Source organism: Sinocyclocheilus rhinocerous, unplaced genomic scaffold, assembly GCF_001515625.1.
Source record: "Sinocyclocheilus rhinocerous isolate Xijiao unplaced genomic scaffold, SAMN03320098_v1.1 scaffold513, whole genome shotgun sequence".
Lineage (NCBI taxonomy): Eukaryota > Metazoa > Chordata > Actinopteri > Cypriniformes > Cyprinidae > Sinocyclocheilus > Sinocyclocheilus rhinocerous.
The window spans coordinates 663,438-688,682 of NW_015656019.1; the positions used below are offsets into that span (position 1 = coordinate 663,438).

General features: G+C 38.1%; 2 protein-coding genes across 2 annotated transcripts in view; both read left to right on the forward strand.

Moving 5' to 3' along the window:
• The window catches only part of LOC107719223 (protocadherin-15-like), a 217,308-nt gene extending 192,320 nt beyond the window's left edge, over positions 1–24,988 (forward strand). Inside the window, exons 29-36 of the mRNA XM_016526598.1 lie at positions 2,796–3,014; positions 6,531–6,539; positions 6,966–7,079; positions 17,069–17,087; positions 18,129–18,170; positions 19,161–19,210; positions 21,412–21,523; positions 24,132–24,988. Of these exons, the coding sequence (XP_016382084.1) occupies positions 2,796–3,014; positions 6,531–6,539; positions 6,966–7,079; positions 17,069–17,087; positions 18,129–18,170; positions 19,161–19,210; positions 21,412–21,523; positions 24,132–24,713 (1,147 nt within the window). The 3' untranslated portion in view covers positions 24,714–24,988. The remainder of the gene's footprint in view (positions 1–2,795; positions 3,015–6,530; positions 6,540–6,965; positions 7,080–17,068; positions 17,088–18,128; positions 18,171–19,160; positions 19,211–21,411; positions 21,524–24,131) is intronic.
• Positions 9,639–13,074, forward strand: LOC107719209 (protocadherin-15-like). The gene is made up of 2 exons (XM_016526578.1): positions 9,639–9,769; positions 11,813–13,074. The coding sequence occupies exon 2, from the start codon at positions 11,814–11,816 to the stop codon at positions 12,945–12,947; it is 1,134 nt and encodes a 377-aa protein (XP_016382064.1). The 5' UTR covers positions 9,639–9,769; position 11,813; the 3' UTR covers positions 12,948–13,074.
• Positions 24,989–25,245: the final 257 nt, after the last annotated feature.

Here is a 25,245-nt window from a genome sequence, read left to right on the forward strand (position 1 = left end):
CTCTAAAATGGCGGAAGACGTAACTCGGGGGAGAAGAATTGTTAAATCAATTATATTATTTTTGTTTTCTTTGCGCTCAAAAAGTATTCTCGTAGCTTCGCAAAACTGAAGTTGAGCCACTGATGTCACATGGATTGTTTTACCAATGTCCTTACTACGTTTCTGGACCTGGGAACATTACAGTTGCGTTGCTGTCTATGCAGGGTCTGAGAGCTCTCACATTTAAATATATAATATAATTTTGGTATACATCAAAAATAACTTAATTTGTGTTCCGAAGATGAACGAAGGTCTTAGGGGTTTGGAATGACATGAGGGTGAGTAATCAATGACATAATTTCCATTTTGGGGTGAACTAACCCTTTAATTATAAAACCCTTTGTAATCTATAATAACATTAAACTTATTTCAAAAATATTGATTAATGAAATTAAAGAATGATTTAATAAAAATGAGAATGATTAGTAATTGTCTCTGATTGACCCGATTAGCTAAGGCCTCCATAAAAACACTTCTGATTTAGTGGTACAGTATTGCATGATTTGTAGATTATATTTAATAGTTTACACTTTGCATAAGAATTGGCGATTAGTTTTTAAAAGGTAAAATTACATTCTTCAGGATTTGACGCTTACATATCTTTTAAGGAGCTCTTGTGCTCCTACTTAAAAAAAATTTCTTAAACACTTTTTTACACTTTCTTAAACACATGCAAATAGAAAAAAACACCTGCAAATTAAGAAAACATCTTCATCAATTTGACAACACACGCGCTGCAAATGCTCACAACACAACCAAATAAAGAAACGCGCTGCAAATACTCAACCCACAAACAAAGAAATGCGCGCGCTGCAAAAACAGAGACGTGCTGCAAATGCTCACAACACAACCAAATAAAGAAACGCGCTGCAAATACTCACAACACAACCAAATAAAGAAACGCACTGCAAAAACAGAAACGCGCTGCAAATGTTCACAACACAGCCAAATAAAGAAACACGCTGCAAATACTCACAACACAACCAAATAAACACATGCAAATAGAAAAAAACACCTTCAAATTAAGAAAACATCTTCATCAATTTGACAACACACGCGCTGTAAATGCTCACAACACAACCAAATAAAGAAACGCGCTGCAAATACTCAACCCACAAACAAATAAAGAAATGCGCTGCAAAAACAGAGACGCGCTGCAAATGCTCACAACACAACCAAATAAAGAAACGCGCTACAAATACTCACAACACAACCAAATAAAGAAACGTGCTGCAAATACTCACAACACAACCAAATAAAGAAAAACGCTGCAAATACTCACAACACTACCAAATAAACACATGCAAATAGAAAAAAACACCTGCAAATTAAGAAAACATCTTCATCAAATTGACAACACATGCGCTGCAAATGCAAAAGCAACACAACCAAAAACAGAAACGCGCTGCAAATACTCACAACACAACCAAATAAAGAAACGCACTGCAAATACTCACAACACAACCAAATAAAGCATTTGCAGCGCATTTCTTTATTTGGTTGTGTTGTGAGCCTTTGCAGCGCGTTTCTTTGTTTGTGTTGTGAGTATTTGCAGCGCGTTTCTTTATTTGTTTGTGTTGTGAGCATTTGCAGCATGTTTTTGTATTTGATTGTGTTGTGAGTATTTGCAGCACATGTGCTGTCAAACTGATGAAGATGTTTTCTTAATTTGCTGGTGCTTTTTCTATTTGCTTGTGTTTTCTGAAGTTGCAGCGCGTTGAGCTCTCTCGGCCACCGTACCTTCTGATCAATAACAGAAATTAACCTTCCCATTATGAGGCGATATTTGACTCCTTAAAGTGATTTCCCGGGGCATTTTTTTACCATTGTAATGGTTTTTTTTTTCTAACTTTATTAAATGTGCCATCTTTTGTGTCAAAAAATGTATATTTATAAACTTATCAAAAATTTTAATTAAACAATAAATTCAATTAAAATGATACAATACAATGAGGAAGAATAAGTTACCAGTCAAATGAAGTCACATTTTTCAAACTCCCTTTATAATCATTAAAGAGCTGTCACTCGTCTTAGTTCATCATGATCTCTCAAACTTCCATTATAATTAATGAATCTCTCTACACTGCACACTGAATCTATTATTCACATCGTGTCTACACTTTGTTTGTTATAATGAGAGGATCTGAGCTTGAATGACTCAGCACTGAACAAAATCTGCAGTCTGCCTTCATGATCTGTTCTGTGAGGAGCAGGACACGCACCGATACAGAAGCATTTCCATTGGCTGCAGTGTGCATGTATTATGGCCAATCACAAAAGACGGCATTGCACGGCAAACCATAGACACAAATATCACGCTACATTTTTTTATATATTGCACTTCGTTTATGTGCAGAACTGTGATTGCTTTCGTAGGCTATTAAATGGGAAAAAAATATAGAAATCACTTTCATTTCCAAAAGAACCTAAGCAGTTGGAAGTGGAACGCCATCCCCCCCTTGAAATTCACTCCCCGGACTGTGTGTTTGTATATACATATATAAACACACACACACACATATTTTTTATTTTATTATTTTTAATATTATTACAAATATGTTTTTCAGTACATTTCAGTTGCATCAATACAGTTGTTGTATTATTATTCTCACATTATTAATCCATACTTTGTGGGGTTTTTATATGAAAGTTTTTTGTGATTATGATGTGCTTACTATACAGGTACATATTTGTGTAAGGAAAAGATCTAAATTTAAATGATTTTCTAATATGTCTGCTAAATGTGTGTTTTACAGGTTTCTGGATGGCAAGATTCTGGACATCAATAAAGAGTTCCAGCCTTACCTGGGCGAGGGCGGGCGGATTCTGGAGATCCGTTCTCCTGACATCGTGGCGAGTGTGAAGAAGGCTGCGCAGGCGGTGGGCTACACAGAGGGGGCTCTGCTGGCACTGGCCATCATCATCATTCTGTGCTGCATCCCAGCTATTCTCATCGTCATGGTGACGTACAAACAGTGAGTAGAATTTTCTTACAGCTGTGATAGACACTGCTTTTTTAATTGTCTAATTTCAGTCCCCAATGATAATCATCCTCATAAGTTGCATATTTCAGCTTTCAGCTCAATTAAATAGGGTTCCGCGGGTCCTTAAAAGTCTTTAAAAAATTTAGTTGTATCAAATTTAAGGCCATAAAAAGTATTAAATTGTACAAGACTTAATTATGTCTTAATTATGACTTCAAGAGGTCTCAAATTTGGGAATGGAAAGATAAGAATTGCGATATGGCTTAATGTGACAACCCTCTACGCACACCTTGGCAATATAATCGCCATTGGCTAGTAAATTTTTTTGTTTACTCGCCAGACTGATATACTATTTTACACACACACACACACACACGTTTACTTAGCTGTCTAAAGTGACGATTAAACTTCAAAAGACTGTGATCTAATTAAATAAACATGAGCGCTGCACAATTCAAAGTCAGGTGCTGCTCTGCTTTGTGCACTGCTGTTACCAGGAAAAACGCTATATTTTTGCCATACCAAAAGCGCCACCTACTGGCAGAGAAAGAATGTGCTTTTTTAGTAAGCCCTTCTGCTGTTTTTGTTCTGACCTCTGCAAAAATCAACCAATGTTTTTACGCTGCACACACACAGAGTTGTAAATGTTAACTGGTGAATCAATAAGAAGATAATGCATTATAAAAATCTAAACAATTAAGCCAGTGAAACAGTTATGTAATATAATATAATATAATATAATATAATAATTGATTGATTGATAATATTTTTAATGAATATAATAATTGATACTTTTGACTACTTTTGAATCCATTTTCTTAAAAAATGGTTTAAAGGCTGAAATGTGAACTTCAACATGTTATAATACTTTTTGTTTTTGTGAAAACCTGTATCTGAACTGTAAATCATGCTTTTTACAGTTAATATGCTACCATAGACATTGCTCTACCCCGCTCATATGGTATTAATTTTATTTGTGCAGGTCTTAAAAAAGTCTTTAAAAGTCTTAATTTGAGCTTATAAATCCTGCAGATACCCCCCTGAATGATAAAAAATTATTTTTTCTTGATTTATTTGCTTTTTTAAGGTGTAAAAAAGCACACAAAAATGTAGACAATGTTTCTGTATTTTTCTTCATTTTCCCTTAATTTTTCTTCATGACTATGGTAAATGGGATTTGTTAAATCACATCCCCAGTATGTAACTGTACATCATTTATATTCATAAATGGGAAAAATGTCACAAACAAAACCGCGAACAGTTTTTCGTCATTTTACATCTCGTTTCAGCTTGCTTTTCTAAGTGCATCTAAGACTTTTTGTCCAGCGAACATGAATTTTGTTGACAGTTGAAAGATAACTTATGATTACGAGACTAGTAGACAATTAGCTAGCAGTTAAAATGTATATATAAATTTAACATATAAAGACAAAGTATTTATATGTTCTCAGAGCTGCTATTGTACATACAGTACATGAAGACACTTTACTCTGCAGTTGTACGTCTCTATTTGTAACCTCTACGGTTCTGAGAGCGTTGAGGACAGGCTGAAAAAACATGCACAGTAGGTGAGGGAGATGAGTATTGGATGCCAGGTATTAAAATGGCTTTTTTTCAGTAATTAGCCATGCTAACAGGCTAATCTCCCAGCCAGCTCTGTGTGAAAGCAGATTAATTATAAGCATTTGTGACATATCCCAGGCATTCGATCCATCCGTCACATCTCATGAAAGCCCAGCATATGGGCCTGCTCTCCACACACAGCAGCTCTCTTGAGATGTGAGTGTGGTCCTGACCTTCTGCACACACCAATGAGTCCGTCATCAGCTATTGTGTAAATACATAACAGATGGGTAATCACACAGCGAACACAAACAGCTAAACACACACACCTACAGTAAGTGTGTGAAGCTTGCTCTCCCACACACACACACACACACACACACATGCATGACTGCATTTAGATGTTTTTACACATATTAAAGAGTTCATTTTGTGATTAGACTCTTGTATTAAAGGTGAAGTGACATTTTTATGTCATTACATTTGGTTGTTTACAAAAGATGCATAACAGGAGACACAAGTGTTAGCTTATATATCAGAACACAATATCTCACACTGTCTTTTGAGTAATTGCATTCTGGTTAAATAAATAATATTGAGAGGATCACGTCTTTGATAGCCTCCAGGAAGCCCTGGCTTAGGACGAGAGAGTGTGTGGATGAAATACAAAGATGAGAAGGAGAATGGAGAGCTGGAGAGACAGAGAGGGGTTACTGCTGAGAGCTGTATTGTTTCTCAGCTGAGGAGATGTGGGATAAACCGGGGTTATCCTGTGCTCTTATCACATTTTACAGTATGAATTATGCACACACACCTGCAGCAGTAGCTGCAAACAAAATGGGCTGCATGGTTCAACACTACTAGCATTTTCTGGCCTGTGAAATTAGAATTTGGACTGCCAGTCGATTAAAAATATGAATTAAGATCATGATCTATTACAAAAAGGCAGGGTAGGTTATTTGGTTCAGAAAATTTTTTGTTATGCTGGTTGAAAGTCTCTTCACATCCTGATAGCAAGTTAAGTGGTCTAAATGTATTTATTTGTATTTATATCGTCTGTGGAAGGCGTAGGACCATAAAATGTTTGTCCAATCATATCCTTCTGTCCGAGGACTATGATAGGCTGTCATACCTGTCAACGTATGTATTTGCATACCTCGGCACACCCTGTTCGCACAGACATGATACATAATCAGCGCGTTCCATTGCAGACCATGTGAGAATGGAAATTATTATTGTAATATTATGTGCTTTGTACTGTAATATTTTCTCACCGGTGAATGTGACATGAGGTTGTTAGCCTCTGGTTTGCCTGTGTGCGTTGATGTGTTTTGGAGGAGGTGTGGCTTTGGAGAGTGATTTGCAGGGAGGGTGGGATCTTATGCTTTCAAAGCTAGCTTGCTATTGCTAGCCTCTCCGAAATCGCCTACCTTTAATGACAATTAACCACAATCGCAAATGGCAATTCATGTACATGTTCACAATAGTGATATTTTTTGAGAAAATATGTAGTTAGAAAAGTCCCTTAGTTAGGAATTTACATACAGGTAAAAGGGTATAATTAATAAATGTAACATTGACATTTTTTGATAATTTATTTTTATTTGAAATTATATATTTAATATAAATTATTATATTAACAATTTTCTTATAGTTTCATATTTAGTATATTATATTATCCATTTTTTTATTATTAGCCAATATATTATACTATCCATTTTCTAAACCACTTGTCCTCTGTTGTCTGTGGGTAAATGTTATATATTATATTACATTACATTATATTAGTATAGTAAATTAACATTTTAAATTGACAGTCTTTCTTTTAATAATCATTGTTTGTGTTTTTGTTTAATTATTCCTGTGCCTAATTATCTAACAACTCTCCTTTCCTCTGCCTCTTTCTCTGCTCTTCCTGTCGCTGCATGTGGACCCTGCGCTCAGATTCAAAGAGTAAGTTCAAATTCTTTTTTGATGAATTATTTGCCAGAGACTATGTGCCTTCGTACCCTCCTTATTCAGTTCAGTCCTTTAAAACAGGAACATACGAGTAGAATGCATGAATTGAGATGAGCAGCAAAGGACATACTCACTCCAGCCCTCTCTGATTCCAGCACAATAGCGATGCCTTTGAAAATGAACAGAAATGACTGGTTTCATGACCTCATAGAGTACAAAGTGAGCCGGGTTCAGCTCCCTCCTAATAAAACACCTCATCTCAGTGTGAAAGGTGCTGAATAACCCATGATATTTTGCATTGCATGAATAAAAAGTGCTGGAACAGATCAAATGAGAGTTCCAGACCTCATATCCTCCAATAATAGAGCTGAAATGAGCCTTTTGAAAGAAGGAAACTCACTCTTTGAGGATGCTTTACAGGAGACAGGCCGAGTGTGCCAAAACTGCCCGTATCCAGATGGCTCTTCCTGCCGGCAAATCAACAGGAGGTGGCGCTCCGACCAATCTCTACGAGGAGCTGGGAGACGGCGGCATGTAAGTTACCTGTCCTAAATAATACCTTCAGCCTTCAGCAGAGACAGCAGAGAGATGATTAACAAGATTTGTGTGTGTATCTGCAGGAAAATCAAGAATAGTTCACCCAAAAATAAAAATTCTGCCATAAATTTATCTCAGAAATTTCGGTCGTCATTCAAAACCTGTGTGACTTTCTTTCTCGGAACACCACAAAAATATTATGGACCAAAACAGCACCATAAAAGTACTCCATAGTACATTGTAAAATATATATTTTTTAGGTTGTAAATAAAACAATTATTGGAGTATGTTTTATAAGAAATGAGTATTTCAGTCTACTTTTTAAAATTCACATTTAATTTAATGTATACCATTTCTTTGTAATTATTTTTGAAATTTATAACAAAACTGCGGCAAAGTGTATGATTTTTGCCACTCACTATCATTCGTATGGACAAAAGCAGCATGAACATTCTGCTAAATATCTTATTTCATGTCACATGGAGGAAAAAGAAAGTCTTTCATGTTTGGAATGTCATGTGAGTGTAAATAATAGAATGACAGAATATTAATTTTTAGGTGAACTACCTCTTTAATGCCCTAACCTGGTTATTCATTTGAAAAAAGAAAAGTTTTTCCTTATAAAGTCTTGCCATTCTCCAAAGGGAGAAACTGTTCCTTTTTGACATCCCAAAGGTAATTGTTCCTTTGGTAAATTAGCTGTGATTTTAGCTTACTAAGTCCATCCATAGAGATGTGCTCACTGGACGTGCGGGTTTGGTGCAGCAGGAGTCCATTGCCAAGCTAAAGGCTGTTGTGAGTGGAATGAAATGTTAATAGATTAAAAGATTATAGCCGCAGCACAGCATCTGTGTCCCTCAGGTAAAGCCTTTTAAAGTGCTTTTGATTTAATGCAATCAAAACAAATGCAGCTGCTAACACAAAAAGACAGCGGAAAAGACGTGGTTTTGTATTGAATCCATTAGAATAGATGCTGAGATTGATGGACCGTATTCCTGAACAGCAGTTTAATACCATCAGCAGAAAGGAACATCAGGGTAGAATTTGTTTGCTTGTGTTTTTGGGCAAACATTGTGTTCTTTTGTTGGATATTAATAATAACAGTAGTCTGTCAGCAACCTTATAAAACAGTGCTTAAGGAGTCTCTCTGTGACCCTCAGATTGATTGATCGATTGATTGATCGATTGATTGATTGATTGATTGATTGATTGATTGATTGATTGATTGTTCATTTATTTTTAACATTTCATTAACAGAAATTTCACCCCAAAAACAAAAGTAATAAATTATATATAAAACAAACAAACAAAAAAAATTATATATTCTATTTTTTATTTTAATTTTAAAATGGTTTAATTTTAAAATGTTGCATTTTTTGTAATTTGTACGAGTTTTTTTAATATGTTGAAAAAGTTTTCATTTTTTATTATTCTTATTTTTTTCCAATTATTTTAGTACAAGTTAAACTAAATTAAAATGAGACTTCCTGAAATAATTTACAATTTTTAATATATATTTTCAGTTATTTCAAGTAACATTTTTTTTTTCTCGGTTTTAGACACATTATGGTAATAAGTATTTATAGTGCAAATAACACTTAATGGCCCTAAAAATTATTTTCTTCATGTTATGTTATTTTTCAGTTGATTTTGGGGTGCAATATGACCCAAATATATTTTCATTACATTCCCATCCCACTGAAATATTAGCCTATTTATGCAGTTTGTGTTGCATGTATCACAATGCACATTTCTTTCACATGTGTATTGAATGATTTAACAGATGGGTGGTTACGTTTCCTCTTTATTTACCTTTTATATGTGTCTCTCAGGCCCCTTTACATTTGATGTTAACATGCATTTCATATCCAGAGATTATCCGGATATTATTTAGCTGGATTGCATTTATTCCTTGCACTCCAGTGCTTTTCCATTTGGATTTGAATAGAGATCTGATCGCACTCATCCACAGAAACCGGCATTTATAAATTACTTGCTTAGTTGTACTTTATGTGATTAAAAAAACACGTTTGCACTTACACCTTTGTGGAAGATGGTTTTGTGTAGGGTGACAATACATGCCATTTTCCCAGGACGCGTCCTGGCCAGGATTTGCTTTGGCTTTGTTTTCCTGTTTTCATGCTTGCTGAAGGTAATGATCGAAAAGTAGTTTGACTAATAACATGCAAGCATTGTACGTAATGGACCAATCATGGCGTGTGAGAAGGTGGGATCTACGGTCAAAGCGATGCAATTACGCATACATATTAGGTGTGTTCGACTTAAAAGCAGTGCGGCTCAGACCGATCAGTGTTTGACATCAAAGTACCTCGAGAGCGTTACGAAAGCATAACCGTCTGTATGGTACTTTGATGTCATATACCAATCGGTCTGCACATGCAAACAAAGCCAAAACCTAGATATTTTAGGCAATATAGAAATCCTGGCCAGGACGCAACCTGGGAAAATGGCATGTATGGTCACCCTAGTTTTGTGTGCATTTACATCTGGCTTTCATTGTGGTCAAGTTTCTGTTTTTGATTCGGTCACTGAGAATGCATGTTAATGCCAAATGTGAATAGGGCCTGTCTGTGTTAAATTGTCATCATATCCATCTATCTACATGTATTTTCCTCTCATGTTTCATTCATTCTCATCTTCTCTGCATTTTCCAGGCTTGGACTACAGTGAGTAACATAAAATATGCTGCATTTCCCTGCAGTGCTCTTTCTTACACGTTCCTGTCAGTGTATTTTAAAATCCTTCTTGGCTTACATTTGTGGTCTGTGGTAGTTTCTAGTCCCTGTGTAACTGCTCTGCTAGTTTTCTTTACCATTTACTCTGTTTTTATTCCACATTTTCTGTCGAATTGCATATTTAAAGGAACATTTTGATACTATTTACTTTTAAAAAAGGAAAAATGCACATAAAATTCACAGATACATGTGTGTAGCTCTGTAGTAGATTCAAGCTTTAGTAGTTTTTCACTAGATAAAGCCCTCGCCTCCCGGCTCTAGTTTCTCGCAGTTCTCTCCTCAAAGCAAACAAACACGCTTCTCACATCCTTCACTTTGAGACTCGCCGTTGTCACAGATCATCTTGATTGATGTTTGAACAAAGATTAACTGAACAGATAGGGATTTCAGACTGATTTTTGAGTGCTAGTGTATGATCTTTGTGCTTCACAGCTGAAAATACACAATTTTGATGCCTGCTTGCATTCATCGTATTATTGCTGCATTCCATGCAAAGTTGGATGTAGGGTATTCCTACTTAATATCTCAGACTGTCACATTATTCAAGGCTCAGATAACAGTATATAAAGAAACATGGATGTGCTAGCCTTTGTTTTGCGGGTAGGGTACAGTGGGGCTATAGGCACATCATAAGGAAATTTGTATGAGTGCAGAAAAAAAAATATATCTTTTTGTTGAACATTAATAGAGCAGCACATTTTGTGGGAAAAGCATCATAAAAGTAGTTTTTTTGTTTGTTTGTTTAAAAATCGTATAAATGTATGAGGTGGTGAGGAGTAAAAGGCTCCCAGAATAGGGAATTCACAATCACTTCAGCAATGTTTGTACCATATTTTGTTTATTTTGATAAAATATAGTGTGCTTGATTCAGATCCCATAATAATATGATATGTATATTTTATTATTAATTACACTTTTAAAAATGATGGTTTCATTTTAAATATGGTGATTATCTCTTAGTTAGACACTCAATGAAAAAAAAAAGATAATTACCATTTGAATCTACCCATGTCATGTCAACAAATTAAATGAACCATAATTTTACATATTCTGTAGTTATTAAAAAACTGTCGATTTAAAGGCAGAGTAAGTGATTTTTCAAAAACACTTTATAAAACTGATTCGGGCCGAATCGCAAACTCTGAAGGAAACTGAAAATCATTAACAAGACATTTGCAAGATATTCGCAAAATATATTTGGTAATTTTAACTATTCTTATTTGCTACGTGAAACTATAGCATTAAAATAATAAATTAACATTAAATTAATATAGTTGCGTCAATGATCTGCCAAATTTTTCAGGTGCATAGAGAACCGCAGATGTGGTTTAGAAGTACACTATGATTATGAATAAAAAAAGCTCATTACCTGTGTTTTAAACATACATCTTTTTCTTGAATAGTTTCCTTTTATTGGCTTACAAGTGAATGTTTATTATTAAAACTGTGTAATTCCTGTATTACACTTTTCCAAATAGGAACTTGAAAATTCAACTTTCTGAATCGAATGCAGCATAAGGTCTCCTGAAGTATTAGTAAGACTATTTTAAGACTATTTGTGACCCTGGACCACAAAACCAGTCTTAACTTGCTCGGGGATATTTGTAGCAATAGCCAAAAATACATTGTATGGGTCAAAATTATAGATTATTTATTCAGCTTTCAGATGATGTATAAATCTCAATTTCGAAAAATTTACACTTAAGACTGGTTTTGTGGTCCAGGGTCACATTTGTCTCAGAAGTCCTGACTGAGAGTATTTGCTTTAGCGTATTTAAAGTTAAATGCAAAATCTTGAGCAAATTTGTTTGGCCGAGCTCTTTCAAAGTCCATTAAAGTGAAGGATTTTTGTGTAGTGGGTCATTAGCGCTCTGTCCTCCCATGGCTGTTCTCTTCCCTCAATTCCTTCCTGTCTCTTTCCACACATGCTTCAATCTTCTCTCCTCTCCTTTCATTTTCTCTCGTGGGCTGCAGAATGCGCCGAAAGTCTGTAATCGAGGAGGCGGATCGACAGAGTCTCATAAGAGCCTTCGCCTCTCGTGCTATTGCCGCTCACAAACTGTGTGGCGGAAATGGAAAGTTACTCGACAAGTTGCCCAAGTCAGAAAGCAACATCAGCTTCCTCTCAGATGAACGGCCGCTCACCACACAAAATCCACTTTACTGGGATGGAGCGTCCAGTAGTCCAGAGCCCAACTCGGAGGTGCAAAGGGTCGGTGGGTTTCTAGACAGTGACATCCCATCTCCGACGAGCCCCATCAGCCAGATGACTTCTTGGTCATTGCCGTCCCGTATTCGAGGACGAGGGCTTTACGATGCTCTGCGCCGGCAGGCACTCTGGGACCCCACTGAATGGGAGGAGCAAGAGCTGAAGGCGGGGCTTAAGGACAGCAGGGAAGAACTTGATACTGATGTAGATCAAAGTAGTCGAAGCACAGAAACAAAGCTGTCGGTCCGAGAACAAGCCAGACAGTTTGAGCAGCAAGCTTTAGCCGAACGGACACCCAGACAGAGCCGGGACTCTTACGCATCTCTGGATCCGGACGACCCACTGCTAAGCGCCTTCATGTTCTCATCCAGTCCAATTTCTGTTGGCAAGGACATCCCACCCTGCATTATCATCACCGGGGGTGACGGCGAGACTCCTCCCCCACCCATGGCTCAGCGGCCGACTCCACCCGTCCTGAGGAAGTTCAGCTCCAGTATATCCAATTACATGACGGTGGAGCCTTGTGAGATCACATTGGAATTCATATCGGACTCTCCGGAAAGTCCTCCACCCCCTCATCCTGTCCCATCCTGCTCTTTTCTTTCTCCTCCACCTCTGCAACAGGACTTCACCCCACCACCAACCCCAACTCCTGTTCAGTCTCCTGTCTCAGTTCAGTCTCCAACTCCTACACCTAAACTAAGAGGGATCCTCAAGAGCACGCCCAGATCCGCTGACAGCATTGATGTGAAAGATGGCAGCAGTTGCGAAGGAGGAAGTAAAGACTCCACGACTGTTGTGCTAAAAGAGCCAGAGTCTAAACCAGGCGAAACAGACAGCAGCCAATCAGAATCAGACTCTTCTGCTCAGCCCTCAAACCAACCAATCCCAGTGGAATGAGAGATCGCCCCCCACCCCAGCCCTTCATTTCTGAATGAACTCTGGAACTCTTTTTTAATACCTTCTTTCCTACACCTCCTCTGTTTCATTACTTACTTTTTCATCTATTTTGAGGGCACTTTACTTTGAGAGCACTTTATAGTACATTTCAAAGAAGGTCAAAAGCGTAATGTTTCATGTGGCCGGCTTCAATGTGACTGAGAGGTGTTTTACTGTTTTTATGTTATAGTACATACTTATAGTGTTAAGTACCTCACAGAATGGTCACTTGTGCCAGTCAAATAGAATACAGAGAAAAAGAGTGAAGAATTTTGATTTACAATATTTGTTATGATATAATTATTATTTTTGGACAGTGAAATCCTACAAGTATAAGTATTATAAAAAAACAGCTCTAATGGATTATATTTTTATATATATAAATGTTTTATATATACAGTACTGTATATATAGTTTTGTGCTACATAATAAGAAATTATTTGTTTCTTGAGTATCAAATCTGCATATTAAAATGATTTCTGAAGGCACATGTGTGTTACGGGGCTGGTGAGACGTGCGGATCCATGTGCAAGCTTTATTTAAAGCAGAGAGGTCAGAAACACAGGCTGGGTCGAACAGTGGCAAACAGGTATATGGCGGACAAGACACAAGAATAGTCCTAGGGCTAGCAAAGGTCAACGAACGGCGAACAGAATCAAAAGGGCGAGACTAAAGGGATAAATCCAGGAAAACAGGCAAAGATCAGAAACCGAGAAAACAGACAAGGCAAGACTAGGCTAGGCTGGAAGTTCATGGACCGGATACGTAACAATGTGACACTAAAGACTGGAGTTATGATGCTGAAAATTCAGCTTTAATATCACAAGAATAAACTACATTTTTAAGTATATTAAAATAGAAACAGATGTTTTAAATTGTAATAATATTTCACAATATTACTGTTTTTACTATATTTCTGATCAAATAATTGCAGCCTTGGTTAGAATAAGAACATCTTACTGACCTACAACTTTTGAACAGTAGTGTATATTTTTTTTATTTGTATTTATATTGTATATTTATATGTAACATTTAGATAGTTTTTTGCACAATATGTATAGCATGCATTAATTTAGATGTAATTTTATCACTGTCAGTTTACACATTTTTTAAGAAAAGCATTGAGCAAGTGGAATAATTTTTTACCAGTGGAATATATGAAATAAAAAATTTACTTTTTTATCAGATAAATCAAAAAAATAATAATTTTAACTGACCGTCACTGTTTATGAATATTTAATGTTTAACTGGTGACACATGTTTCCTAGCAGGCGGATGTTGGTGTGAAGAGCTGTTGTCATGATCATGTGACTGTGAGAGGAGTGTCTGTTGATGATGAAGGTGGTGACAGAGATTATCATCAAGTTTGATGAGGATGGGCCTTATAAATAAAGATCAGATTTTGTTTAATCAATTTAATATAATCAGAAAAAAGAATCATATTATCCAGTAGCCTGCACAGCCTAAGTAATGGAAAAGGAAGGTCATTTCAGAGGAAGAGCAGGTTATTACATTTTGATTAAAGGTTCGGAAAATACATTTTTATTTATAATAATGAGCACTGGTGAACATGCATTAAGAAAGTAAACAAGGTTGGTTTTGAAGGTTAAAAACAGGTCATTCTTTATATATCTTTCTCATTTATTCACCATATCTCCCTCTATCTCTCTTCCCTGTTCCCTGCACTCTCACTAACCCTTTTTAAAAAGCTGTCTAGAGTGCCAGACCTCCTGAAGCTCTCCTGTCTTGGTTAGGTCCTGCAGATGTTTTTGCCCTTTCAGAAACTCAAGCAGACAAGAATCACATAGAGATTAAACAATACAGCTAATCGTTTATGTGGCACATGGCAGGGGGACGTCTGCTATGCCGTTCCCCGCTGAATTCACCCCATCAGGCGCGCAGTCAATGTCTCTCCATTCAGACAAACCGCTCCTACAATATCTCAGCAGGGGTGTGCAGATGGCATCTCCCTCATCCATATCGAAAAATCTGTTTGAAATCTGTCATCATCCCATAAGCAAATGCACACTGATTTGCTAATGTCTCATCTTCGGTTCTGAAGTGTTAGTGCACCTTTGAAATACACACACACACACAAACATAAATCAATTCATTAAAAAAATAGATAGAAATTAAATTAAATTACAGTTATTTATGGAAGCCATGTTTCTGCCGTGAATAAAACTAAATATTGCAAAGGTAATTGCAACTTTTTATCTCACAATTCTCACTTTGTTGCTTGCAATTTTGAGAAAAAAGTCAGAATTGTTAGATATAAACATAAATATACAGACAGACTTGCATTCTTGTGAAGACCGTAATGTCTTGAATGAATGAATGTCTCGGAAGGACAGGAGGACAGATGCATCTTTGATATGTGCTGTGATCTGTGACACACGCACACACACATAAAAATAATTTATAAAGTATCAAATAAACTATTGATTTGCTATTAAAAATGTCAACAAAAAAAACACCATAGTAAGATCTCTTTTTAAAAGACAAAGTACTGAGATGAAGTACTATCATTTTCTGATAGAGCAGGATAGATTGGTTTTATTTTGTGTGGTGAACCAGGTGATATGAAAGGAGGGAGGAAGAATTCTTCTCTCCTCAATTCAAAATTGAAGAATTAGGTTGTGTTATGTCTGAGAAAAAAGATTTATGTGCAAACTGAATGGATGTTGTGTGGATGTGCCAGGGCTTGTTTGTAGGTTCAGAGGAACAGCTCTATATTCACATGACCTGCTCAGCAGGATGAACGCACAGACGGTGAGGTTTGGAGAAATTTAATTAATCAATCGATGAGTCTGCCGAATTCTGTTTTTTCTCTACTGTGTTCGTGTCTTCCTCACTTCCACCCTCCTTTCATATTACCTGCTTCACCACACAAAATAAAACTAATCTCTCCTGCTCTATTAGAAAATGAAGGTACTTCGTCTCAGCACTTTATCTTTTAAAACGGATCTTTCTATAATGTTTTTTGATGTGTTATGTGCCCTCCTGTCCTTCTGAGATCGTTCATTCAAAGTAGTCTCACATAACAGTCTCCACGAGACTGCAAGTCCATTTTTTGCATTCATAGAACTGAGAACCAGCCTTTCTGTTTCTGAGGGACACCAAGAGAGAAGTCACTTTCCTCCTACACACACACTCACACGCATCCCACATCACTCATCTGCCATTCTCATTCATTATGTGTGAGAGAGATGTGTTTATGTGTGTTTGACAGGGGTATTTCATAACTTATTCATGTGAAACAGAACATGCACCCTCTAATGCCATTCTGTGCATCTTTATTTATGGGGTGAATTTCATTAAACATGTCCAGTGGCCTGTTTTTTTTTATTTTATGTAAGATTCACCCTAGTTTTGAGGACGCTTCTTCAGATGTAATTCACTTTGTGGGACAATTTTGTTGCAAACTATAGCCAGGTAAACTTCATTCTGTATGATTTATAAGCTTGTTTCCTCATGGGGACCACCCAAAAAAATTACTGTTATTACTATACTTGTGGGGATATTTGGTTCCCATAATGTAGGGAATACCAGGTACGCACACACACACACTTGGACAACATGTTGCTCATTTGTCACAGTGCTTTAATCACTAAGTGGGTTTCATTCTTGGCCCTTGAGAGACCTCTCAAATGTAACTTTCCTTGAAATTTTGTTAGTGTATGATTGGACAATTTATAGCTACTGCATTAAATATAGGTTGTGTATGAGTGTGAGTATGTGTGCATATGTTGGTTTTCCATTCATCAGAAAATGACTTATTTGGAAAAAGCAGATTAACATGCTTTTGAAGTCTTCATTGTAGGTAAAACTGCTTGTGTCAAGACTATCTGCGCCATTTCCCTGAGTGCGTTTTATCTTTCAAGTGCTTTCGCATTTAAATATGGTGTTTTCATTCTGGTCCAATGATAAGAGATGACAGGAAGTGTTGTAATGCTTTCTGTATGATGAAAGTGAGTCAGACTCTACAAGAACAAGTCTAAAATCACTTAGCTAGTCAACAGATGTCACATTTCCAGCTACATGTCGGTCTTTACAATCATTTTTTATGTCTCTTTCAGCAGGCGTGGCTTTGGCAGAGAGGTGAGTCTTTTTTTTTTTTTTTTTTACATTTCCTTTGATCTGATCACTATTTCTGTCACTCATACACTAACTGTGAAACTGCATGGATATGAGTAATACCTCATGGCATCATGATGGTGACTTTTAGAACTGGATGGTACTAAAAATCCAGTTCTATGTAGTTGGTTTAAAGGGATAGTTCACTCAAAAATGAAATTCTGTCGTTAATTACTCACCCTCATATTGTTCCACGCCTGTACTGTAAGTCCTTTGTTCGTGTTCGGAACACAAATGAAGATATTTTTTATTAAATGGGAGCAACACAACTACCACATTAAAATGCTCTCGGATGTAATCAAAAATGTAATCTTAATTTGTGTTCCGAAGATGAACGATGAACTTACAGGTGTGGAACGACATGAGGGTGAGTAATTAATGACAGAATTTTCATTTTTGGGTGAAACTATCCCTTTAATATATAGGCCTTTAATAAGTCGAAGGTAAAACTACCTTGTTCCCTTGTCACTTTAGGCTGCCAATAGTGCCTTGTGAGAGGCTTACAGTAGAATCTCAATGAGATGAAGGGAGCAATAGAAACTTTGCCATTAAACTTACATTTGCACCCCACTAAGGAGTGTAAATGGAAGAGTCGTGTCTTTACTCAGTTCAGCCTGCACACATAATTTTGCAGTCACTTCAGTGTCTAAGTTGCAAAGTTAATGCATATAGGTTGCATTTGCATGCTTTTCTGACCTTTCAAGCACTTTAGCGCTTAAAGTTGGGTCTACTTCTTTAGATGGAACATTTTCCCTAATCTGCATCTCTGTCATTATCTTCCTAACCAGGAGCTAATTTTTCTCCCCCTCTTTCCTGTTTTAATGCACATCTTTTTGCTGTCATGTACTCTGTCTGATCATTTGTTTTAAAGGTATGCAGCAACATCTTTTCTTGCTATTCTCTTTGTCTTTGCCTTTTATTCTGCGCTGCCTCTCATGTATTCTCTCTTAGTGTCAAATCTTTTTTTCTCCTCTCCCTCTCTTCTCTTTGTGATTCTGCCAGCAGCAGCAGCAGCAGCTGTTGAGACCCTCTTTGCTCCGGCCTGAGGTAGCATCTCTGTTTTTTCTACATGCCTTTCCTTAGTTTTCCTTCTTGGGTCTTGACAAATCTTCCTAATGTTACTAAAGATTTTTTATATCTCTTTTTAAAGATCCCATGACAAACATTGAAGTTTTAAGTTGATGTATGTTAGCTTTAAGGTCACACAAAATCTGGTTCAATGGGATATACGTCAAAGGAGACAAAACTGCACTCGTATGGCAAATTCATGGGGGCTTTAATCGCTAAATAATAATTCTAAAGGGACAGTTCACCCAAAAAACCTTTCATCATTTATTCACACTAATGTCCATTCCTTCGTTCAAACTTTCTGCAGAACATACAGTAAAAAGCAGCATGTCTAAGCAGCTGTTATTCATACAATGAAAGTGAATGAGGACTGGGGAAGGTTCTAAAGGTTTTATGAATCCATATGATACTGTAACTTTGTTCTTTTGAACTTTATATTAATCAAATAATCTAGCATGGTTTCCACAAAAATGTTAAACAGCACAACAAAAACATAATTTCCAACATTGATAATAATAATAACAACAACAGCAACAACAACAATAATAATAATGTTTCTTGAGCATCAAATCAGCATATTAGAATGATTTCTAAAGGATTATGTGACACTGAATACTGGAGTAAAAAAACTAAATTTTTAAATATATAACAGTAATTTTGAAATTGTAAGTGTATTTTACAATATTACTGTTTAATTGTAAATTTTAATCAAATAAATGATCGGCTTTGGTGAGCATAAGAGACCTCTACAAAAAAACAAAAAAAAAACTTACCAACCACAAACTTTTGAACGGTAGTCTAGATGTTCATTTGCATTCCCAGTTTAAATTAAGTTACAGTAAATGGTGAACAAGCACACAGTGTGCCAGAAATGTTATTGACTGTATCAGTTGGGCACCAAACCCTGACTAATTTTAGTAGCCTGTGTGAAGATGAAGTCTGACATCTGTCTTTACGTTTGTATTTTAGGCTCTCTCCATGGAATCAGGTACCCAAGACTACTATAGTTACGATCAAGGGTGAGTTTCAGAGTATATACAAGGCTAGTGTGTCTTTGTTTCAGACTGCGTTTGTGTATTTCTTTCACAAAAATCCTCTCTTGAAGGTGAAGTATGTTATTTAATATGCCCCCTTAGCTCTCTTTTTCTCTGTCTGTCTCCCATGCCCTTTGAATTTCAATCATCTTATCCTTGATCACTTCTTCAGAATTTCTCTACTTTCTCCATTCCAATTTTCCCAATCAATTTGATGATACCAAGACACCTGAGCCCCCCCCCTAAAAATGATGCCTATAGTGAGTACAATACACTAATTGAGCACCTTGTGTGTGCAAACAGAAGGAGACAGCAGAAGCGAGAGAAAGAGGTGTAAACACTCTCAAATTGACACGTAATGTGCCATCAGAACAGCTTTACTATCGGGACAGATGCTCTTGCAAATGTTGAACTGCATGGTTTAACGTCAGCCCATCTGAGGAGATGCTGGAAGCTTTGATGAGATTAATGTGCCCTCACCTCCACTCAGCCATCTTTAGCTAAGCTCAGTGGATTCATTTAGGCGTGAACCGCATGTTTGCTAGTAGGACTTTCAGAGATCAGACTAATGGCATCCTCTATTATGTTCGATAGTCATTCAATTTTTGTAGCAAGAGGAGCAGCAGATGGTCTTAAAGGTCTCCGTAGTGCTCTGAACGTCAGCTGTGAGCACCACAGAACAGATGATGTGCTTTAACATCAAGATCTCTGATGATAGACTTCTTAATGTCTTATTTAACATTTTAAAATGGATGCACATCAGTCAATCCAGAATTCCAGTCGTGCTAAATTACATAACATAAAACAAGATATGATGCAAAACACCTGTTCATCTAGCTATTAATCTTAGCACTATGTAAGTTTACATCTCAGAGAATGTATCTTTTAGAAGGATGATATTTAAAGGATTTGCCCCATAGATTGATTAAATTGTCAATAATATTTATAATATCAATTTTATGCTGAAAAGAGAATTATTTTCTTGAGAATTCCCTCAAAATTTTAACTGATTCTTTTGAATGTCAAGGTTTCTTTGTCCATAGTCAAGGCCTTTGAGAAAGAAAGATGGCATTGATTCCATAGACATCAAGGGAGAGAGTGGGGTAGAGGTCTGTGCGGGACTGTTTTTTTAGTCCCACTCCTGCAAGGTTCTATTCCGCACCCACCCGCTCCCGCTATATATTCACTCTTTGTTCACCCGCTGTCCGCTTAGAATAATTTTCTCACACAAATAAAACGTGTGACGTTTAAAGCATGCGTGCAGCGCGTGCATAACAGTCCTGAGCGCAAGCTGTACCGGTGGTCAATAAGAATAAAGCGCAGATATGCTGTTCTAAATGGACGTCGGGAACGGGATATTGTTAGACCGCCCACTCCCGTTCAAATTACACCAGAGTTACCGACTGCTACCGCGTTTTATTCGGGAATTTAATCCCGCGGCGCAAAAAATCCAATCGGGGCCCGTGGTTCCCGCCGGAGAGCCGCGAGAATGCAGACCTCTAGAGTGGGGAAGATAAATGTTGCACTTCTGTCAGGCTGAAGTGCACCTGCTATCAGAGAGACCTGGCCTGCTGAAGATCCAGGGCTATTTAGAGAGCTTAGGAATCTTTAAATGGGGGTTTAGCCTTTAATCCCTGGATCACAGGGGCTGTTTGTCCTGCGTGGGTGGAGCTACACATGGGCTGATGTTGATTGCAAGTGTAATGAGGCATCTGTTTTGGCTTTCCCGTCTTCAGTAAACGCACCTATTTTCAAACCTGTTGGAGGTCTTGCCCCCAAAATACTCAGAACTTCAGGTGCATTTGAATTGAATTGAGGTATCACAAAGGATGTAGAATTGCTATTCAAATTTGAATGTTGGCTTCATTTAAAAATAAAATAAAAAAGCAATATTTGTCAAGACAAATTTTTAAATGTTGACAAAACCTAGCTTTAAAAGAAGTTAATAGAAAATTTTGTCCAGCACTTTCAGCCGGCTAGAAATCATGTTTTTGTTTGCTGATGTTCTTGTTTGTTTTAGGAGGGTGGGATTTTGGAGAGAATGCTTATGATTGAAGAGATGGGCTAAATCCATTTACTGGAAATTAGCAAAATTGAAATCTCTTACAGCAACTTTAATATAGTTCTCCACACAATAACTTTTAAGGTATGTTCACATGTTGTAATATTTCCATTCCTACCTCCAGGTATGATCCCTATCCACCCTACGGCAGCCGCAGGAGGCTGATTACACCCATGTATGATGAGTCTGGAGAGGCCATCATGGAAGATGAAGGATATTACTATGGTGAACCAGAGGTAACCCTACACATTCATTCACTGGCTGCTTGAAGGAAATGGTGCAGTTATGTTTTCTTTTTGTTCATAATCTTGGCCTCACCAATAGAAACTTATTTTTGTTTCATGCATCATTTAGTATCAGGTTTGACCATTTCATTTTAGTAACCTGTGATTAATAAGATTGTTTTAAAGGAAATAATGTCACAACAGGGTCGGGCAAGAGGGCGAGGTGGGCGAGGGAGAGGCCGTGGGCGTGGAAAGCATGTGGGATTCCAGGATTTCCCACCAGAGGATGAGATTGAACAGGCAGAGCCAGAGGTTCCTGCTGAGGAGCCAGCAGAGGCTGAAGCTGAAGAATCCAAAGCTGCAAAGAGGTTGAAGTCCGTCATGAAGCTCAGCAAGTTTCTTGCTGCTGGGAAGAAAATTGAACCTAGCTCCCCATGGAAGAAGGCCAAGATCTTCCCGATGATGTTTGGGAAAGGGAAGAAAGACAAAGATTATGCCAAGCTGACATCTGCACGTCGTATTGATAGTCAAGAGAGCTTGGCAGGTGGCGCAAGCCCAGTCGCTTCCATTGATGGCACATCCTCTGCCAGGAGTCGACTTGGGAAAGTCCTGAAACGCATTAATCTGGCAAACAAGCTGCAACTTAGAAGAAAATCACAGAGCACCATCAGTCGTAGTTCTGCAAGTGAGAAGGACGAGTCTGCAGCCGAATCAGAGAGAGAAGAGAAGAAATCAAAAGTGTCCATCAGTGTCAGTGAGCCAGAGGCCAGCGGGAGTGGATCAGAGGCAGAGAGCCGAAAGAAAGCCTCGGATGAGGAGGAATCATCTGAGAGGAGCAGTGTAGCAGGCTCCACTGACGATAAGGATTATTTGAAAGTGGATCTGGATAGAGATGATGCCAATGAGAGCACAGTTGATTCTGAATCAGAGCCAGAAGAACCAGACGAATCTGATGCAGAGAGTAAATCCAAATCTGAGACTGAGAAGTCAGGAACCGAAAAGGATTCCGAGGCAGAGTCAGCATCTGAGAAAGAATCCGAAACCGAGAAAGGGTCAGGTTCAGAGGAGGAATCTGGCTCGCAGGAAGAGTCAGGGTCTGGAAAGACCTCAGGAACAGAAACAGCGTCTGGATCTGGGACTGAAAAATCAGGAACTGAGGAAGAGTCCAGTGCTGAGAAGAGTTCTGCCACAGAAAAGGAGTCCGAGGAAGAATCTGAAGAAGATGAAGAGTCTAAAGGAACGGAAGAGTCAGGATCAGGATCAGAGCCATCTTCTACTCGCTCTTCAAAGAAATCATCCCATACTGAGGGTTCCTCGGAGCGTTCGAGTGCAGGAACACGGAGCAGCAGAAGTGGGAGTGTTTCTGGAAGTGCAAGTGGTACTCCGAGTGGCAGCGTATCAGGTGGCAGCTCTAAGGGGTCTTCAGCCCGGTCTTCAGTAAGGTCATCACAAGCATCAGTGTCTGGTGAGGAAAGCAGTGGTGAGATAGGGTCAGCGAGTGGCTCTGAAGAGGCATCCGGGACAGAAATGAGTGGATCTGCTGCATCATCCGGGACGGAAATGAGCGGATCTGCTGCATCAGATGACACTGAATCAGATGCCGTTTCCGTGTCCGGCAGTGAGAGAAGCTCCACAAGCTCCAGATCAGCAGGAGGAAGCCGCCGCTCTCGCAAGAGCATCATTACCCGATCCTCGCAGGACACCATTGATGAGGAAAGTGAGGAGGAAGAAGAGGTGTCTGAAGAAGAAGAGGACGAGGAGGAGGATGAAACAGCAGAGAGCAGAGAGTCAGCTAGTGAGATGAGTGAGGGATCAATATCACGGAGGTCAAGTGTGATCTCACCAGCAGAAAGTGGAGGCACACCATACGCCACAGAGGGCAGCGTTCAGAGTTCAGATGAGACGTTTGGAGGCCTCTCGCCAATCACAGAGGTGGATGAGGATGCCATAACCTCCGGCAGTGGCTCAGGATCTGAGAGCGGCTCTAGGCGTCGCTCACAGCAGTCGGGAACCGAAGGTACCACAGAAGTAACAGATGCAGATTCTGTCTCAGGAGATTCCACAGCTTTCTAAACAGGGACCAAGTAAGACCTAACTGACTTCTGCCATGGAGTGAAGTGATTCCCACTTGATACCTGTCTTTTCTCTTATACTGGTGTGTTTTGGAACAAATCCAACTGCATGGAAGTGCTAAAAAAATGGCATGCCGTAATTTTTTTTTATTCTGGTGTGCTTCTCAAATTTCTTCTCTTGAGTGAACCTACATTACCAGCCCCAAAACTGTGTCTTCAAAACATTTATTTGTATTAATCTCATGTTTCTGTTTCCAAAAACAGTATCCCTACTGTGAGTGCTTTAATATAATATTGACACCACATGTGCAGCCATCAGTATGCTTCTCTACTAGGGGTGCACGCAACCTTCAGTTTGATTATGATTGCAATTTCACATGGCTGGGGTCATATTCACAAAAAAATCTTAAGGCTAATAAATGTTAAGAAACAACGCTAGGACTAAAATTGTTTGTGAATATGGCCCCTGGTCTCTACTATTCCCACTTAGTGGAGGGTTTTTCTTTGATAGCTGATTTATGTTAATAATTCTTCTCTCTGATCTCCAGGCTGGCAAAAAGAAGCGAATCAAACTAGTGTTAGACCGAGAGCATGACACGACTTCAACAGGAGAAGACAGTGGACCGGACGTCCAACGCAATCGCATACCCAACATCAGCAGCCACAGTAACATCAACGGATCAGTATACCTTGCCCAAAATGGTACCATCATCCGAACACGAAGGCCCCCTTACCCCAACAACTTAAAACTGGGCTCACCAACACGGTTAGGCAAACAATTAAAAAAACTGGACAAGCTAGGTGTCACACACGAAGAGCATTTACCTTTAAATGTAACAGAAGACAATGGGCCTACTATCAGCACCACCACTGCCCATTCCTATGTTACTGATCACAACCTTAACTCCAAAGAGTGCAGTGTAATGGGCCCTAACAGCATAGGGCCCAAATCCAACATCGATAAAGCCCGTTTGGAGCAGGATAAGGGGTGCTGTGAGCTGGAGTCCTCAGTGAACAATGGGGAGATTAAAGAGTCGGAAGAATCTCCATGTGAGCAAACACTGTCTGATGAAGAGGAGCTCTGGATGGGTCCCTGGAACAACTTACACATACCAATGACAAAACTCTGATTTCTAGTTTTGCTAATTCTGATGGTACTGTTTCTATTTAGTTTCCTTTTTAGTCTTTTCTCTGTTTTATTTGGGTTCTATAAAGGGTTTATCTCGATTCTGTTGTACACACATCAGACACCGACAAAGAAATGTGATTCTCTTATAAAGAATTATGTTTGTTTTTTTTTTCATGCAGATGACTATTTCACTTCTTACTGTAGTGTCAGATAAATTGTTGTGGAAGACAGGGCTATTCTATACAAATTTCTTTGCCTCAATTTAACCGTTTCCAAAATGTATAAACTGTATAATTGAAGTTATTAGTTATCAGATTTGATTTCACAAAAAGACAATACAGAAAAGTAGCAGATTCAAACAGTTAGAAAGCTTTGATTTGAAAAGTATTTTTTATAAATGAGTCCACAGACTGTTCAAAAAATCCCTAAAAATCAGTATAACCAGTGATGGCTGCTACACTCAATTATCCTTCACATTTTTTAATGGATGTATTTTTTACATTGAGATATATATGGTTGTAATGGCCCTAATG

What these genes read in the sequence shown, in the direction of transcription:
- LOC107719209 (XM_016526578.1), top strand. Translation starts at nt 11,814, where the DNA reads ATGCGCCGAAAGTCTGTAATCGAGGAGGCGGATCGACAGAGTCTCATA.